We start from the raw sequence: 19,280 nt of genomic DNA, 5'->3' as shown, positions 1-19,280 counted from the left end.
CCATGGAAGCTGGAAGCTGTCTTGTCTTTGTCTGTTTACTCCTAAGACAGACTCAAAGAAATAGAATTAATTACCATTTCAACTGCTTTATGATGTTGAGGTGTGAGAATTTAAAACTTCCTAGAAATCAAAACATTCCTGAAAACAGGTTTCAATGATGTGCACAGAATTATCTCTGACAGATTGCACCTTCTGAACCAAAACATAGCTAATGTATAAACTGTAACTGGGTTCTTCAACAATTTTACTTCAGCTTTTTCTAAGGGAAAATAAGCTTAGTAGTATTTTATTTGAAATTCCCCCAAATAGACCCTGTGTCTACTAACATAAATCTCACATTGTACTGTATTATACATTTGTGTCTATGAACCACTTGAAGGCAAGAGCTTCATCTTGTATTATCATTTTTATCACTTTTGTATTCCCACTACTTTGCAAAGAACTTCACATAATGTATATTAAAAAGCTACTGAATAAATAAGTGTCTAAATTTGTAAGTAGATGTTTAAATAAATGAGTGGATTTATTCAGGCCAGTATCTCTCACAAAATAAAAATAAGTGAGAACTTCAAATTGTCCAAATATAAGAAGCATTGGGTATTCTAACAGGAAGTGAGTTTTCTATAGGATAAAATGTGATTAAGAAAATATTTATTATTCCTGTAAAATGGCAATTTTTTGAAAATTGTTGTTTTCTCCAAGCATCTTTTATCTTTGCTTAGTTAAAAAATAATATCAGGGAGTCTAAATATACTGAATGTTTATATTATCACTCAATTCTAAATTAGAAATTTAAAAGTAAGGTAATATAAATAATTAATATATATAAATTACTTATTATATATATGTATGAACTACTATATATATGAGCTACAAATTATATATATATATGAGCTACAAATTATATATATGAGCTACAAATTATATATATGAACTACAAATTATATGTATAAAAATTATATATAGTCATATATATATATATATATATATATATATATATTTCTTTTTTTTCTGCTTTGCTCTATTTATACACCAATTTGGGCTAAGGCAAGTCAGAGTTGTATGTGGCTAACATCTGAGGAGTTTTGTCTCTGTATGATGACATATACACTTGGATCATCAGATGAAGAGACTTGGGAATTTCAGATCAATTTTCCACCACCTAGTATTCTCAAACATTGGGTTAACTGCCATAACTATAAATTTTCTCTCCATCTTCCTGAAAATATGGATGGTTCTGCTTGATTAGACTTTGACATGTCCTGTGTCAGCACAGCTTTTATTTCACATGACATTGATACATATTCTAAAAATGGTAAATTTTCTCTGCCTGAAATTCATCCAAAATGAAGACCATTTTCTTCAGTCCCATAACGTGCTCCCTCCACTATCTTCTCTTCTCTTTCCTGTTTGTAGCCAGAACTTTGGGGATCAAGACTCAACATTTTTAGAAAGGCCCTTTCTATTCTTTGTTCTTTTGCAAATCAAACATTTGTGTTCCTATTTTGAACACTAGGACTATTTTGATTATATTTACACCTTTGTAGATTTAGGAAATAGAAGCAGCTGCCAGGGGCTGCCCTTCTTTTGATAGGTGCCTAACTTTGAGGGTACTTTCTCTTTGAGGCCACACAAATGATTAACCCTCAATAAAAAAAAAAAATGATCTCTTGCAAGTTGAACTGAATAGAAGGATATAAGCAATCAGTGCACTAAGGAGTTGTCATTACAAATAACACCTTTTAAATATCCCTGGTTGAACTTAACTGAATTTTCCAAGGACTAGAGGGCTATATATGTATGTATGTCCATTCTTGGTCTGCTCCCTGCTTTTCCAATGGATTTAGGAAGTAGCCTCTCATTTGCATATTGCATTCATTTTTTTTTTATCTGCTGCAACAAATTATCACAGTCTTTGTAGCTTAAAACATACAAACAAACAAAAAACAGATTTGTTATTTTATGCTTCTATAAGTGAGCACTCCAACATGAGTGTAACTGTGTTAAAATCAAGAGGTGGTAAGGGCTGCATTCCTTTCTGCAGGCTCCAGGGGAGATCCTGTTTCCTATCTCTTTCCAGCTTCCACAGGCTGTCCACATTCTTTGGCTCCAGGCTCTCTTCTTCTCTCCTCAAAGCAAGTACAAATGGATTCAATCCCTCTCACATCACATCACCCTGATAGATTCTGCCTGTGTGGGACTACACAGGTCCACCAAAAAAATTACTGAAAGACCAGTTTATTAGGAAATTTCATTTCATTTGCAAGCTTAAATTCCTTTAATCATGTTACTTAACATATTCAGTTTCCAGAGATTAAAATGTGAAAATATTTGAGGAAACATCAGTCTGCCAACTTCACATATTTTCTATAATGCTGCAGAGTCTTCCTTAAATTGGAGACTGATAACAATGTCCTCTTGATTTTGCCACAAATGCTGCTAAACTGCATGTTTGCTTGCTTTGGCTTCAAAGTCAAATTCTATGACTTTGAATTATTTTATACATGGCTTCATAATGCAGAGTAAAAGTATTTTCTGTCTGGCACTAAATATTTTGTTTACAAACAAAGAAATATTCCAACTTCTAGATTATGATGGTAAAAAGTACATTAAAATTACTAGAAATTATTTTAAAATCGCCAAATTTAACATTAAAAATGGATCTTGGAAGAGTTTCTATTTTTATTACATTTTCAATATGAAAAAGCATACCTTATTCTCCTTTATCTCATGATAATGAAATTTTTCACACAGCCTTCTAACCCATTTTTGAGTCTACTGGAAGAAATACTTGAAAATATTGTTAACAAATTTAAAATGTTTTTAACTCTTTGTAGTCAAGATCATTTAAGCTGAGTCTACACTGTTCCAGGTCAAAATTCAGAATACTCTAGATGTGATGTTAATGTGGAAGATTCACCCTTGTGCCTCCCTTCACTCTCTGTTTAAGTTAAATCTGTGAACACAAACTCTCAAACCTTACGTAAATTGACTCAACATTTTGTGTTTCACTTTTCTCATTTGTTCAGTGGTGGTAATGATATTTTGGAACTGACAGTATAAGTTGATAAATAAATAAAACACATAACCATGCACGTATTTAGAAAGCATTAGCACAGAGTACATGCTCAAAAACTGTCAGATATCATTACCATCATTGTTATTAATGATATGAGACTTTAATTTCATCATCAGACCACTGGTGCCTTATTTAAAGACTTCTTTTATAGCTGTATAAAATTTTCAAAAATAATTTTTAAACCCTCAAATGTTAAAGTTTTGAAACCACCAAAAATTATTTTAAAAATTTAGTATAACTACCATAATAAACTAAGGAGTAGGTCAGGTTAAGGAAGAACAGAATATTCCTTGGGTATGATTGTCAAAATTGAAGACACATCTGCTTAAAAATCTGAGTTCCAAGACAGGCAGATAAAGGAAACTATTTTGTTTGAATGAAAACAGTTTTCATTACAAACAGAGAATAAAAATTGTCAATTCTTCAAAAGGAAATTTTAACTAGATAATAATATATCTGTGTAACTCATGAATTATTTAAGATTCATCTTACATACCTCTTACATACATCTCTTGAAATTCTTTCCCAAATATGTCAGCTCAATCTCTGGGCATTCATAGGATATTTCTTTAAAGAAGTGATATTTCAATTAAACCCTGAAAAATGAGAAAGTATTATCCAAGCAAGAAGATGAGTGTCCAGCATGAGATCCCAAGTGAACGCTGTCAAATGTGAAATAGAGTCCATCTGAGGGGCAAGGGAAGACCTGGAATTCAGAGCAGAGAATGCAATTGAGTAACATAATGTGAGCCAGCAAAGAATGCAGGTCCAAGACATAAAGGACCTTCCAAGTCACCTGAGGAACTATGACAATTATTCTCAAACTCTAGGATACCACTGAAAAGCTATAAACAGGGGAGGTATTGGATAGAGTCCTAATACAGCATTACAATGTGGAAAACAAACGGACTGAGGACATAAGAATGGATTGTAGAAAGTGCAGAAGCAGTTTCAGAAACAATACATTATTTCAGGTAAGAAGATGAAAGCTTTAAACTAGAATTGGGCAGTGGTAGACAGGGATGAGGAGACAGAGCCTGGTTCGATCCTCAGCACCACATACAAACAAAGATGTTGTGTCCACCGAAAACTAAAAAATAAATATTAAAATTCTCTCTCTCTCTCTCTCTCTCTCTCTCTCTCTCTCTTTTAAAAAAGAGTGGTCTAGACTGGAGTTACTGACAAAGAGATAATCATTTAAGCCACAAAAGGTAAGAAATAACTTGCACTCAGAGAATACTTGAGAGGAGAACAGGCTCAGAAAAGACTCAGGTGGAAATACTTAATAGGCACAGCATGTTCAAGAAAAAGAAACTGAGTACAGAGTCATAGAGAACTGAAGTAAGAAAGCAAGACATTTTAAAGCAAGAAGTAATGGTGAGTGCTATCAAATGTTGCTGAGGAACTAAGTTAAAAAGAGACACAATAACCCTTGAATTTAATGCTAGGACACTCATTAATGAACTTAGTGGAAGTAGCTTCAGAGATATGAATAAAAGAGTTTGCAAGTTTTTAAAGAGCTTTAGGGAGCAAAGAGCCTAGCCAACCATTTTAAGATATTCCGTTATAAAGGGGAGAAAAGAGTTAAGATTATGTCTAGGGATAGGGTAGTTGCTAATTAAGAAAAGCCTTTAGTTAATAAAAGGGGTGAGGGGAGCAGGTTAACACACTTATAGATGATTGAGTACAGAAGGAAATACTTATTTTGGTGGAAAAAAATGAGTCAAAAGAGGGAAATTGACTTTGGATAGAGTTATGACACTCTAATTATAATTGAGATGGACTTATTTTTCTATCATAGGAGTTGTATGAGTCCATCCAAATTAATATTCTTTCTCAAATTCATAATCCTCGGAGCCCTGATACAATTTTGTAGTCCTCAAGAAATGATTCCTCTTGCCAAGAAAAAACTACAAAACACTTCTATATATTTATCCATCATATTTATTTCTTGTAAAATCCTTTATTGGTAACTAACAATGGTTTTTTATTTCCTTTTATGATTTTTTCTAGGAAGATTTCTACCTTATTTTATAATATCATTACAAAGAGATATTCGGAGTCAAGTAAATTTTCTGTTACATAAAGAATGGCATATAGTTGGCAAGCAGATCCAAAGCCTAATGAATCAGATGAAGAGCAGTCTGAACAGCAAGAATTTCACCTTGTAACCCAACCCATGCCTTCTAGGCAAGTCTGTCTGGGTTTTGATCACCTAGTAGATGAGATCAGTAATAAAATTCCATTCTATCAGAGTGAAATTGAAGAAAACACCTTTTTTGTGTCCCATGCACCAAACCAGGAAACAAAAGGGCATTCATTGGATAGAACACACCAAATATGCTTGAATGAATTCACTTCTGAAATCCCTGAATTCTCCTGGCATCAAGTTGGGAAAACATCAGCTATTGGTTTTAGGGCTTCTGTGCTACCAAAACCTCAAATCATGAATAAAGACAGCTCCGGGGAAAACTCCATAGGAAAACACCATGGTGTTGAGGATTCCAAATGCAATATTTCAACTCCCTCCTCCACTAGTTTGGATAAAATTAATCCACAAAGAGTACTGGAAAATGAAAATCCTAACTACCACATAGGATTTGAAGGTAACATTCCCCCTGTACATCCATTCTTCTCAACTGACATCATGCAAAAAGACGACAACAAAAGAAGTGGAAGCATGAACACTGTAGAACCTTCTCCAATGTTCATTAAAGGCTCTTTTCTACCTGAGACAAGGGAAAACACAGGGCCCGAAAACATTGAGGTATGTGTATGCATGTGGATCTAAAATTATGAATGTGAAAGAGTCATTGAACAATGAATTAGATTAATAGGTAATGAAGGTAGCTAATCTTAAACAGAAATTCCCTGAAGACCTTAAAAGAGCGCACTACAGGGATACTGCCACATCGATGTTCATAACAGCACAATTCACAATTGCTAGACTGTGGAATCAACCCAGATGCCCTTCAATAGATGAATGGATAAAAAAAAAATGTGGCATTTATACACCATGGAGTATTATGCAGCACTAAAAAATGACAAAATCATGGAATTTGCAGGGAAATGGATGACACTAGAGCAGATTATGCTTAGTGAAGCTAGCCAATCCCTAAAAAACAAATACCAAATGTCTTCTTTGATATAATGAGAGCAACTAAGAACAGAGCAGGGAGGAAGAGCAGGAAGAAAAGATTAACATTAAACAGAGACATGAGGTGGGAGGGAAAGGGAGAAAAAAGGGAAATTGCATGGAAATGGAGGGAGACCCTCATTGTTATACAAAATTACATATAAGAGGTTGTGAGGGGAATGGGATAATAAACAAGGAGGGAAATGAATTACAGTAGATGGGGTAGAGAGAGAAGATGGGAGGGGAGGGGAGGGGGCATAGTAGAGGATAGGAAAGGTAGCAGAATACAACAGTCACTAATATGGCAGTATGTAAAAATGTGGATGTGTAACCGATGTGATTCTGCAATCTGTATTTGAGGTAAAAATGGGAATTCATAACCCACTTGATTCTAATGTATGAAATATGATATGTCAAGAGCTTTGTAATGTTGTGAACAACCAATAAAAAATCATTTATTTTCACAAATTACATTTTCTTGAATTAATAACTATTTCTGGAAAAAAGAAATTTTTAGAAATTTCATTTCTTTTTTATTTATTTTTGGTAGTTACACATGACAGTAAAATGATCTTGACATATCATACATTTGAATCAGATGGGGTATAATTTCTCATTTTTCTGAGTGTACAGGTTGCAGAATCACATTGGTCATGCAGTCACGTATATACATACAGCAATAATAATGTCTATTTTATTCTGCTGTCCTTCCTTTCCCCCTTCCTCTCCCCTTCCCTCCCATCACTTATAAATTTTATTTCTAAAGTCCCATTTTCATCAAAGCCAAATAAAAATGTTTCAGTACTTAGATAAACAAATGAAAATATCATAGTTTGAGGTTTAGCTGACAATATTATGTATTCTTTCTGCATTATGCATACACACACACATATTTCATTACATTTATATTTTGAGTCACACTATAATGATTTAAAATTTCATTATCATTATTGGTAGGAAAAATGTCCTTTTACCCAGAGACTCTTAAATTATATTATTGGCTGGCAACTTCTGTTGGGAGAATTCCAGGAGTAGGAAATTAAGTAATTATTGTGCAACTCATCTTAGTAGTTTTATTAGCAGCTTTCCAATCATTTCAGTAACCATAGAGTTTTCCGTATAATATTTGAAGATTTCTGTGCTTATACTAAGTCTAGACATAAGTGAAGCCAGAGGTAAACAGTAAAAAGAAGAACTGCTATTGCAACTGCAATTTAGAGGGAGAGGCAAAATAATTCTTCACTTCTTCAACAACTTTATCAAACCCTTAAAGTATATAGTGACGTACTAGGAAAAACAAATGCAAAGAAGTAAAGCCATGATTATATGAATTCATAAATAGCATACTGCTCAAATTAACTTGCAAACAAATAATGGCAACACAGTAAAATAACAGAAGGGGTGAGTGTCTGGAAGAAGAAACACCCAATTCTACCTGAAGCACTTGCACAGGAGGTAACACCTCAAATGACCTGAATCAAAAGTCAACAAATACTAAGGACATCTAGTTCTTTCCATGGCAGTGTAACAAGTACTAAATTTTCCCTACTGCTGAAAATAACTGTAAACTTAGACAAAATATATGAAGCAGCTGGTTGCAGGCATTGAACAACAGGCATTATTGAACACTGATCCTTCAGAAAAGTGAGACAGGTGAATAACCTAGTTTCTGCCTAAGGGTGGTTTCTGCTGCTTTGCAGTCTGGTGGAGCCTTATTCCAATAGAAATATTACACCGAGCTAGGGAATGAAGCAGCAGTTGAAAGTTGCAGAAGTAGATGTGATTTGCAGGGTGGAGTGCTAGAAAAGAGGGAGCCGTGCAGTGGCCGGAGATCAGGATGCCACAGAAGATTTATTGCATGCTCTTGGCCAAGTTTTGGGATGTGTTTGCAAGGCTCAGTAGATATTGTCAGCTTTTGACTGAGAAGTAAATGGTGATTGTTTTTGCCACCCAAAGTAGAAGTTACACGATACAGAAGATATGGCAAAGCTAAAGAAAAGACTGAGCTGAGCACCTCAAGTATTCCAATAAGAGCCCACAAAGCTATTTTCTAAGAGTAAAAGTCATGCTCAAAAGCAAATGCTACACCAACCAAAATGAATAATTCAACAAAAATTTAAGGCTGACAAACTTTAACCTGTCAAAATAAGTTTCTATATTTTATTTTTTTTAAAAAAATCACAATTCATAACACACCATCTACAATACTTAACAAATAATTACAAATGCATAAATATGTAAAGAAGCCAGGAAGTTTGACCCAGAAAATAATACAGTCAGTGGAAAGATACTCTTGAGATGAGCCAGTTGTTGGAATTAATAGAGATTTTAAGGTATAATTACCTAAAAGCATATTTAAATAAAGTAAAAGATGTTCAAAATGGATAGTACAATGAGAAATCTTAATAAGAAATTAGTGACTATGAAAATTAAGCAAAAAGAAATGAAATGCCAACTAAAGAACTGAAAATAGTATCTGTAATGAGAGTCATAGCATCTGCTTACAAACAGATGGGAAATGATAGAGGAAAGTAGTGAAGTCGAAAGTAAAATAGAAATTCCTGCATCGAAGAGAAAAATAAAAGAGCCATATAAAAATGAGCAGGGATTCAGAGACTTTTGAGACAAGGAGGACAATTTATGAACATTTGGAATGCTAGCAGAAGATGACAAATAGAGAGAAAAATTAATTTGAAAAACTCATGGTCAGACAAGGGATAAATATCCAGAATATATAATGAACTCTAAAAATTGCCCAGTGAAGTGGCACATGCCTGTACTTCTAGTTTGGGAGGCTGAGGCAGACAAGTTCAAAACCAGCCTCAGTAACATAGTGAGGCCCTAATGAATTTAAAAAGGGGTGGGATGTGGCTCAGTGGTTGAACATCCCTGGATTCAATCCCCAGTGCAGGACAAAAAAATTCTAAAAATGCTTAACACCAAAAAGATAAAGCACCCAATCAATAAATGGACAAAAGAGCTAAACAGACATTTTTCAAAAGAAATACAAATGACCATCAAATACATGAAGAAACACTTTCAAAATCCCTACCAGTTGGGGAAGTGCAAATGAATACTACACTGAGATTTTATCTCACTCCAGTCAGGATGGGAATTATCAAGAATATAAATAATAATAAATGTTGGTGAGGATGGGGGAAAAAGTTAGAGTCATGCATTATTGGTAGGACTGCAAATTCATACAATTATTCTGAACATTACAATGAAGATTCCTCAAAAAAACTGGGAATAGAACTACTACATGACCCACCTCTCCCACTCCCCAGTAATTATTTAAAAGAACTAAAAACAGCTTACTATGGCAAAGCAGTTATGTCAGTGTTTATAACAGCACAACTCACAATAAACAAGTTATGGAAGCATCCCAGTGCCCAACAATAGATGAATGAATTAAGAAAATATAGTTTATATACACAATGGAGTTTTTCTCAGCCATAAATAAAATTATGACAAAAGGATGGAACTAGAGAACATCATGCTAAGTGAAATAAATCAGACTCAGAAAATCAAATGTCAAATGTTCTCTCATCCCCTAACTAGAGCAAATAACAAGGGGAAATGGAGAGGGATTGGATATCATAAAGATAGGGAAGTCAGAGAAGTATAAGGAGGTTGAGAGGGAGGGATGGGAAAGAGGAAGAAATATAAAAAAAAATTGACAAAAATTATGCTATGTGCATGTATAAATATTTATGTATTCCACCTTTATGTATATCTCTAAAGCACTAATTAAAAATATGTTGAGAGTATTCAATTATAGATCTAAGAAGTCCAATATATCCGAAATATCCGAAACATAATTCAAAGTTAACCACATGTAGACCTATTATACTCAAATATCTAAAACACAAAGTTAAAGAGAAAAATCTTAAAAGGAAGCTGGGGGGAGGTGGGAATTCAAAGAGTGGAGTAAAAATCTGAATGAAAACAAACTTCTCATCAGACACAATGGAAGCCAGACACAGGTGAATGATACATTTAAGTTATTCAAAAGAAAAAATAAAAATGAATGCACACTTTTATATCCACTAAGTGTGTTTCAATATTGAAATAAAGACACTGCCATACAAACAAGTATTGAGAGAAGTTATTCAGCTAACATGCCAAGAGGGAGTACCAAAGTAAATGTTTCACACACAAAGTAAATGACAACAGATGGAATCCAGGAAGGGGGAAAGTGTGATCAAAATAGTAAGTGTGCTGAATAATACAAAATGCTACTCTTAATTTTTTAAGAGAGGTGACTAAATCAAAATAATAGCATGTTATAATGGGATTTATTGTATATGCAGAAATAAAATATATGGAAATAACCGAAAAGCATGAGAGTGGGGTAAATGTCATTTTTGCTATCATAAATTTTAAATGTATGTTCCAACATTAATTCTAAATAAACTGAGATATATTAAGGATGCATATTGTAATCTTTAGAGTTAGCACAAACACTAAAAAAAAATACAAAGAAATCAAGAAAGGAACTAAATGAAATAGGAAAAATATCAAACTGAAAAGGGAGAAAAGGTAGAAATTCAATAGGAGAAACAAGTAGAAATAAATACAAATACAATAGTCTGAAATAGGACAACCTACATAAATATATTTAATATAAATCTTTCTGAAAACACATAAATTGAAAAACTAGATTAAAAGAGAAGACTCTACTACTGTCTGAAGCATATAAACTTAAGAAACAAGGGCACAGATATATTGAAGTAAAATAAACAAAATCGAATTGACACTACCAAAGAATGACAACTGTTATGCTCATTAGTATCAGGAAAAGTATAGCTAAAGACAGAATGTAATTAGAGAAAAATAAATCATTTTGTAATGATGAAAGGGGCAATTAAGAAGAGATAATAAATGTAAATGCATATGTAGCTAATAATAAAGCTGCAAAATACATAAGGCAAAAATTATCTCTTTTAAAAGCAGTCATATATGTACACTCTAACTGAACTATTTGTGTATGTTCCCAAGAAGTGAAGCATATGCCCAAATAATTACTTATATATGAAATATATAATAGTTTTCTTTACAATATTTAAAAGCTAAAATAACCCAAATGTTCATCAGTAAGAAGATGACTAACAAATTGTGGAATAGTCACACAAAGAATTGTTACTAGTTCACAATAAAAATGATGAACTACAGATATGTATTAGATTATCAGTACATTTCAAAAATAGATGTGATTTAAGAGACAAAAGAGACAAGAGAACATATACCTAATCCATGATGATAAAAATCTGATAATAGTAGTTACCAAATAGATTTGCAGATGAATTTAAAGGAGATGTGTGGGAAATGTTCTATATTTTCATCAAAGTGTTATGTGTATTCCTCAAAATTCATATTATATTCCTGAAAATTTATGAATTTTTCTATATTTAGTATTGCCTCAATAAAATATCTGAATAAAATTAAAAATAAAATTCAAATAAATATTTAAACAGGTCAAAAATTCTAGAATTGTATTCATCTTTTCTCTATACAGAACTATATTAATAAGGCAGTTTTTATTTTAAGCCTATAGATTGTTCCATTCAAATCATCGAAGTAACTCAAGGCACTAACACGACCCTGATCTCCTTTTGTGACAAAGTTAAAAAGTGAGTATTGCTATTTCATTAAATTTTGAAGTTCCTAAATTTAATGAATGAATTTGTCAAGTTTTATAATACGAAACTGATTAATTTTGCATATAAAATTTCAAAGTTCTGTAACTTGCAAATATAGTGAAATATAGAAATTCTTGAAATCATTAATTGACCTCTATTGTTTTTATGGTCTTATAGACATATTTATGTTTGAAAATTCAATTAAAGTTAAATGTTTCATAGTTTCAGAAGAGCTCTTATTGTTAGTTTGATTTGTACTAAATTAACTTCTCACTTAATGAAAATCTATCTAAGGCCCAAATTAACAGATTAACCTTTTTACATGGTACATTCTGTTTAGAATTGAGTGAATGCCTTCCTCATGTTAGCTAAATCTTATCTTGATTGGATGGCCAGAATTTTAAACATCTTAAATGAATGTGTGTTTGTTCTGTGAAAACCAAATTGATTACTAGAGGATATTAACAAATACGCCATTGATCTTTTTGCTAATCTAAAAATGAATCTATGATGTAAAGATAGATTTTTTTCAAAGACAAATTTCTTATTAGTGATTAAAATTTATGTAATGCTATCTGTCCTTTGCTCAGTTTTGAAAATTCAATTCATTAGCAATTAGTTGTTTTGTTTTTCATCCATTGATGGCCATTATTTTAAATGTACTAAATATACATGTTTGGGTTAGAGATTTGAGTCATTTATTTAATGGGTAGTTTAAAGGCTATTTCAGTGTGAATATATCAGAGAAAATATTTGGTATTTGTTTTTTGGGGACTGGCTGACTTCACTTAGCATTATCTCCTCTAACACCATCCATTTACCTGCAAATGCCATGGTTTTGTTCTTTTTTAATGCTGAGTAAAATTCCATTGTGTATATATGCCACATTTTTTTATCCATTCATCCACTGAAGGACATCTAGGTTAGCTCCACAGTTTAGTTATTGTGAATTGTGCTGCTAAAAACGTTAATGTGACTGTGAATTGGGTTTCAACATACTTTATATACAAACAGAGATACAAAAATTGTGGTATATATGTGTATTAAGAATTGTAATGCAAAAAAAAAAAAGAAGAAGAAGAATAGCATTACCTTAGATTAGGTAGAGGGAAGTGAAAGGAGGGGAAGGCAGGGGATGTGCGGACAAGAAAGATAGTAGAATGAAACAGACATTATTACTTTACGTATATATGTGACTGTATGACCAATGTGATTCTACATATGTATACTCAGAAAAATGAGAAATTATATCCCATCTATGTATGATAAATCAAAGTATATAAGTGCATTCTACTGTCATATATAACTAATTAAAACAAATAAATTTTTTTAAATTTGCAAAACATCATTGAAAGAAATTTTTTTAAAAAGAAAAAGTAATTTTTTAATTTCTTGCTCAGGTTTAAAGTTATCAATATCCATTCTTTTGGAAATACACTAATCCCTCTAATAAAATTGCTAGAAATTTGCCACTTTAAGTCTAAATTGTGGTCATTCCTACCTGTTAAGCATGAGAAATAGCTCTCTTAATACTATAAGACATCATTCCTTGGAATAACACACTGACAGAGCACTTATTATGAGCTCATCTGGCAGCTCTTTTTTGTTTTTAAAGCATACTTTTATATTCTTAGGTCAAATCTTATAGATGCAGTAGTAACATAAAATGTTTTATATGATGTTATGTTAGTAACTTATTTTGGTGCATTTTTCAAACTCTTAAATATACTTTTTATCAGTGGTGTTTTCTGCAATAACCATAAGAACTAAAACAAACAACCAAGCATTAACCTTAGAGTAGTGAAAAGGAGACATAGGTTATGTTCAAACTTACTTTTCTCAGTCTATAATAACTTTTACTTAAAAACAGTCATTTTTAAATGATTAAATGTTTATATGCATAGTTACATTATACACAAACATACTATTCATTCATTAAATATTTTTGAGGATCCACTATGTGCGGAGCATTTTTAATTCAAAAGGAGATGAAATTGAATTTAAAAGCCAAGCTATACAATAAGTTTATCAAAACCAGGAAAGTCATAATAGAACAGATTTATATATCTAATTACACTTATTTTTCCTAATACTTAAATAAGCATACTTCAATATGTTATTCACATTTCTTTTCTACTCCTTTAGAGAGATTTTATAATTTGTTGGCTTTGGTTTCTTATGACATACTTTAAAGCCAGCTCTTTTAAGAAATTGAAACATTCTTACAAAAAAATGTTATATAATACTATATAGCATATGCATGTTTCTGATCCACAGAAGCTCCTCAACAAAGGTTTACAGAAGAATGAAACACAAATTTACATTTTAAATTTAATTTCCCAAATGGTTTAAGCTGAAATCCTGAATGCATTGAGTAGTATCACATCAGAGAGTAAATGCTAGTCCTAAAGCCTCTCCAACCAGGATTCCAGTCTAGACTTTTGTGGTAGGGAGTAACAAAGGAGAGTGGCCCCCATATTTATGCTGAGCTGTGGCTCTCAAACTGCACTGCCAAAGCAGCAGCAGCAGCAGCAACTGATTTGAGAACTTAATTTTAGGGTAAGTTTGGGGCCCTTCACAGATATATTGAATCAGACTCTGTGGGAATGGGACCCAGAGCACAAGCAGATACTGATGCAAAACGGGCCCATTGAGTGACTATGCACTTGTCCATCAGTCAATAGAGACAATATTTCAATGGAATCTGAAGAGTTAAACTATGAGCTACTTTAAGGGCTGGACACTATTTTAGCCCTGCATAAATATAGTGAGTGCTAAGAATGCAAAGTATAATATAGAATGTATAATTTTCCATTTAGAAAGAGGTTAGGTATCAGAATAATTGACACTAAAAACCCTGCAATTACATTTTCATCATCAAAAGCTTTTTAAATGTCTACTTGTGTTTTAGACAACTTTTTCACTGCTGTGACTAACAAACCTGATCAGAACATCTGTAAAGGAGGAAAGTTTTATTTAGGGGCTCACAGTTTCAGAGATCTCAATCCATAGACAGCAGACACCATTTCTCAGTCTCAAGGTGGGGTAGAACAAGATGGCAGAAGAGTATAGCCAAGGGAAGCAGCTCACTTCTTGATCAGGAAGCAGAGAGAGAGATTCCCAGCTCCAGATACAAAATATATACCCCATAGCCATGCCCCCAATGAACTGCCTCCTCCAGCCACACCCTACCTGTCTCCAGTTACCACTCAGTTAATCCCATCAAGGATTAATTCACTGATTAGGTTAAGGCTCTCACAACCCAATGATTCCTCTGGACCTTCTTGTATTGTCACACATGAGCTTTGGGGAATAACTCACATCCAAATTATAACAACTTGTAAATATGTTTATATTATTCTACATGTGGACATAAAACATATATCTACAAGAATTAAGTTATAGTAATATACAATGATAATTATGCTACTTTACATTGCTCCGTACTCTTAAAATTTTACATGGCTTTTCTTTTTTAACCCTCACAAGAAGTCTTTGAAGTAAATATTAACCCCCACTTTAGTGCAAAGTAACTAGTCAACTAAATTGCCTCTGGCAATTCCTAAGTGGAGACATCAGGATTCAAATTCAAGTCTTCTGCTCCAAGAATAAACTATTTTGCCATTCCTTGACTCATTTATGTAATAAGTAATTGTTTAGAATAGATGCATGACTTCTAGGCTTGATTATTTGTGGAAAATCCAAAAATTCAAAGAAAACAAAAAGACAAAACTAATGTTTATAAATTAGACACAAATAAGGAATTTATTTACCAATATCTCTAAATCCAAATGAGTGACTTGTACTTTGACAACACAAGGCACGAGAAAAATCCAAGGGGAGGAATTCAGGCATCAAAAGAAAAGGAAATGATGCAAGTAATAATGTTCAGAGTGAATTGTCATGTCTTACATTTATGAAAATGTACTCTTAATTATTTCAAATGAAAGGCTCTGGGGAAAACCTGGAGAACAGAGCTTCACACTTGTTCTTGATACAAGTGCAATCTCTACCAACTGACCCAAGTGAATGCACTGTACCACAAATTAGTAACCGAAGGTTTTCATGTTTAAATTTTGTAAAGCAAAACACTGCAGAAGATCTTTAAAATTACTTTGTGAATGGTACTTTTAAAATGAAATCATGCAGATCTTGTCCTAAGCATTTTTCTTCCATATACTTTTCAGACTGAGAGAGACATATCATGCAGCTGACATGAATTCCAACTCTGGAAAGATCTGGAGCATCACTACAGCATTTCCATTTCAGCTCTTTTCTAACACCAAGTTCAATATAAATATTTTGGCTGAAAATTCAGCACAACTACTTCATCTTATGCCATATGGTAAGCAACTTGTAATTAAATATAAAAATCTTCATAGAGCTGGTATTGATAGCCTTGAAATTATTAAATGCTGCTACAAACATTGATGTGGCTACAACACTACAGTGGACTGATTTTAAATCCTTTGAGCATAAACTGAGGAGTGGGAAAACTAGGTCAAATGGTAGTTCCATTCCAAGGTTTCTAAGAAATCGCTATACTGCTTTCAAGAATGGTTGCACCGATTTGCAGTCCTACCAGCAATGTGTGAGTGTGCCTTTCCCCCCACATCCTCATCAACATTTAGTATTACTTATATTCTTGATAATTGCCATTTTGACTTGAGTGAGTTGGAATGTTAGTGAAATTTTAATTTTCATTTCTCTAATTACTAGAGATGTTGAACATTTTTTCGTTTCTTTCTGAATATTATTCAGAATAAGTATTACCATCTTTATTACCATAAAGAAGAATGAAATTATGGCATTTGCCAATAAATGGATGGAACTGGAAAATATCATGCTAAGTGAAATAAGCCAGTCCCCAAAACCCAAAGGCTAGATGTTCTTTCTGATATGTGGATACTAACTCATAACAAGGGATGGTAGAGGGGGGAAAAACACAATTCATTGGATTAGACAAAAGGGAATGAAGGGAAAGGGCTGGTGGGGGGAGGGATGAGAACAGCAAATGACAATAGAATGACATAACTTTCCTATCCTTATATATAAATACACAACCAGTGTAACTCCACATCATGTACAACCTAACTAGAATAATATATACTCCATGTGTGTATATTATTTCAAAATACATTGTACTGTCATGTATATAAAGGAAAAATATAAAAAAATATAAAAACAAAAGGACAGAAACTTTAAAAAAAGAAATCAATAAAAATTGCCCTATGAGATACTGTTTTACTCTCAAATGAAATAAGAAAAAATAGGTGAGAACATTAGTTAACATTGGAGGTGGGAAAGGAGAGGCATGGTCTTCTAGAACACTCTTCAAATAGCTCATCCCAAAACATTTTATTTTCCTACTACAATACTTAATAACAAGTATGGAAAATATCCATATTTTTTAAAATCTAAATTTCAAAAAGATAAGAAATAAAAAGGAGATATAAGTGAAAAATGACCATTCCTATTCATTAGGAACAACTATTTCATTCAAAATGAAAAATTGTGAGATAGAATAAGCACTGGTACAAAATCTCTATCCTCACAGAGAGAAGAAGTCTAGCAGTCCTCTGCATCCCACCTCAACTAGATTTAGCAGATATGTTGACTAAGTGTCTGTGAGGATAGATCCTACAAATTTGTTTTTGTTTTTTATGGAACTCATCTGATGGTCTTTACTTTTTCACAGTTGTAGAATATCTTCAAAGAGTTTACATATTTTATTTCATTGTTTTAGTTGACTATTTTGCAAAACAATATCAGTTCTTTAAACATTTAGTAGCGACTAAATGTGTTTTTACGTGTCAACAGGAAATTATTTCCTGACACATAATAATCCAAGAAATATGTTCTTTTATTTGCTGATTATATTTATGATTATGCTTTCCGCTGGCTTACTCTATTCATGTTTCTGAGCAAGTACAGATGACTACAAACATAGCAATGTTATGTTGGTATACTAGTTAGAACCATCTGGTTTCAAACTAACAGAAACCAACTCCTGCTGGCTTAAGCAGAAAGAAAACATTTTTTAAAGAACATTGGGGTTTCTTATAGAATTTAAAAGTAGGAACTCATCAAATTAGGAATGCACTAAAACCACAAATGACCAAGTAGCCTCAAATCCCTTTATGCCCCTGACCTAATTTCCCTATGTAATTGCTGCCCTGTCTCACTTGCTCTCTGTTGATTCATTCTCTTGATTTTGCAAAACAAGTAAAAAGCCAAGCTTACAAGCATATGTGCTATTTGGCCAGCCATCTAAAGATAGTTCCATTTCTCTATTAGATCCATTCCCAATCTGGAACAGCAGGATTCTGATTGCCAAGTTAAGACCAATGGTTCTGTACCTTGATCCTATCAGAATGGACATGTCCAGGTCATGTTGACCTCAGCTGCTGGAGAAGAGGAAATACTTATCAATTAAGGAGCTCACTTCTGTTCTTCAAAGTTATAATATTTAATTTTCAACATATCTCTTAGTATGAAGTTGACAAATCAGTAACATCTTTTATGAGAAGTTTCAGCAAAGTGATGAGGTTATTGTGTTTAGTATTGAAGAGGCAAAGTGGTCAAGAGGATGTACGGAGCCCTAAAAGATGTTAAAAGTCTAAGGAAGAGGAACAGGAATGTTGGGTAGCTAGTCCTGCATGAACAGATAGATAGGGTGAAAGGACAATGAAGGAACACTAAAAATCACAAGGAGCCTTACCTAACATACAAGCATCTGGAAGATGGGAGTCTTGTATGTCAAAATCTCCCCCAGCCTTAATTAATTACATCCCCTTTAAAAAAAAGTACCATTTCAGGACTATGTCATCATTATCAATCATAATCCAGTATCCAGGACTCACTCTTATCACCAAAATTGTGTCACAGCCCCCAATCCCTCTGGTAGCCCAAATATCAAGACCCTCTTGAACAAAATTTAATGGGGATATTCAAAGGGTAATGAACTGATTTAAGTAGACAGGAAATTGAAACAAAACAGAGGGTCTCAATTTCCTTAAAAACTTCAATTCTGTGAGCACCCCACACCATCTTCCTTGCAAGCGATCCATGAAGTTCCTATGCTGTCTGTCAAAGGTCCAGGGGGACTTTGTCAGGACTTTCTGGGCATATTCGTGGGACACCTCATAAAACTGAAATCTGGAGTCCTAGAAGGGCATGCAGCTCTCCTAAGAGGACCCACTTTCTCCCTCAAGAGTGTCCCCTTTTCCTAACTCTCCTGTTAAAATCATGCTTGTCACTCTGAGTGAGATAGGTGAAACTGTTCTGGCCTATCACTAGAATCGGGATTTGAAGAAGGGACTCCACAGCTGCCCCAGCTTTGCAGTAGACTCTACCCTGTCATAGGAGTAGGGACAGAGGAGGGTGACTTAGAAAAAATTAATGAAACCATACAGAGTAGATT

General features: G+C 33.3%; 1 protein-coding gene across 3 annotated transcripts in view; it reads left to right on the top strand.

Annotated features, from left to right (window-relative positions):
- The first annotated feature begins 5,168 nt into the window (after nt 1–5,168).
- Pik3c2g (phosphatidylinositol-4-phosphate 3-kinase catalytic subunit type 2 gamma) overlaps nt 5,169–19,280 on the top strand; it is a 332,111-nt gene continuing 317,999 nt past the window's right edge. For all 3 annotated transcript variants that reach the window (XM_026391946.2, XM_026391945.2, XM_026391944.2), the window contains exons 1-3: nt 5,169–5,846; nt 11,766–11,848; nt 16,045–16,202. In XM_026391946.2, the coding sequence (XP_026247731.2) occupies nt 5,169–5,846; nt 11,766–11,848; nt 16,045–16,202 (919 nt within the window). The remainder of the gene's footprint in view (nt 5,847–11,765; nt 11,849–16,044; nt 16,203–19,280) is intronic.

This window comes from Urocitellus parryii, chromosome 5 (assembly GCF_045843805.1).
Source record: "Urocitellus parryii isolate mUroPar1 chromosome 5, mUroPar1.hap1, whole genome shotgun sequence".
Lineage (NCBI taxonomy): Eukaryota > Metazoa > Chordata > Mammalia > Rodentia > Sciuridae > Urocitellus > Urocitellus parryii.
This window is presented reverse-complemented; position numbering and strand designations above follow the sequence as displayed.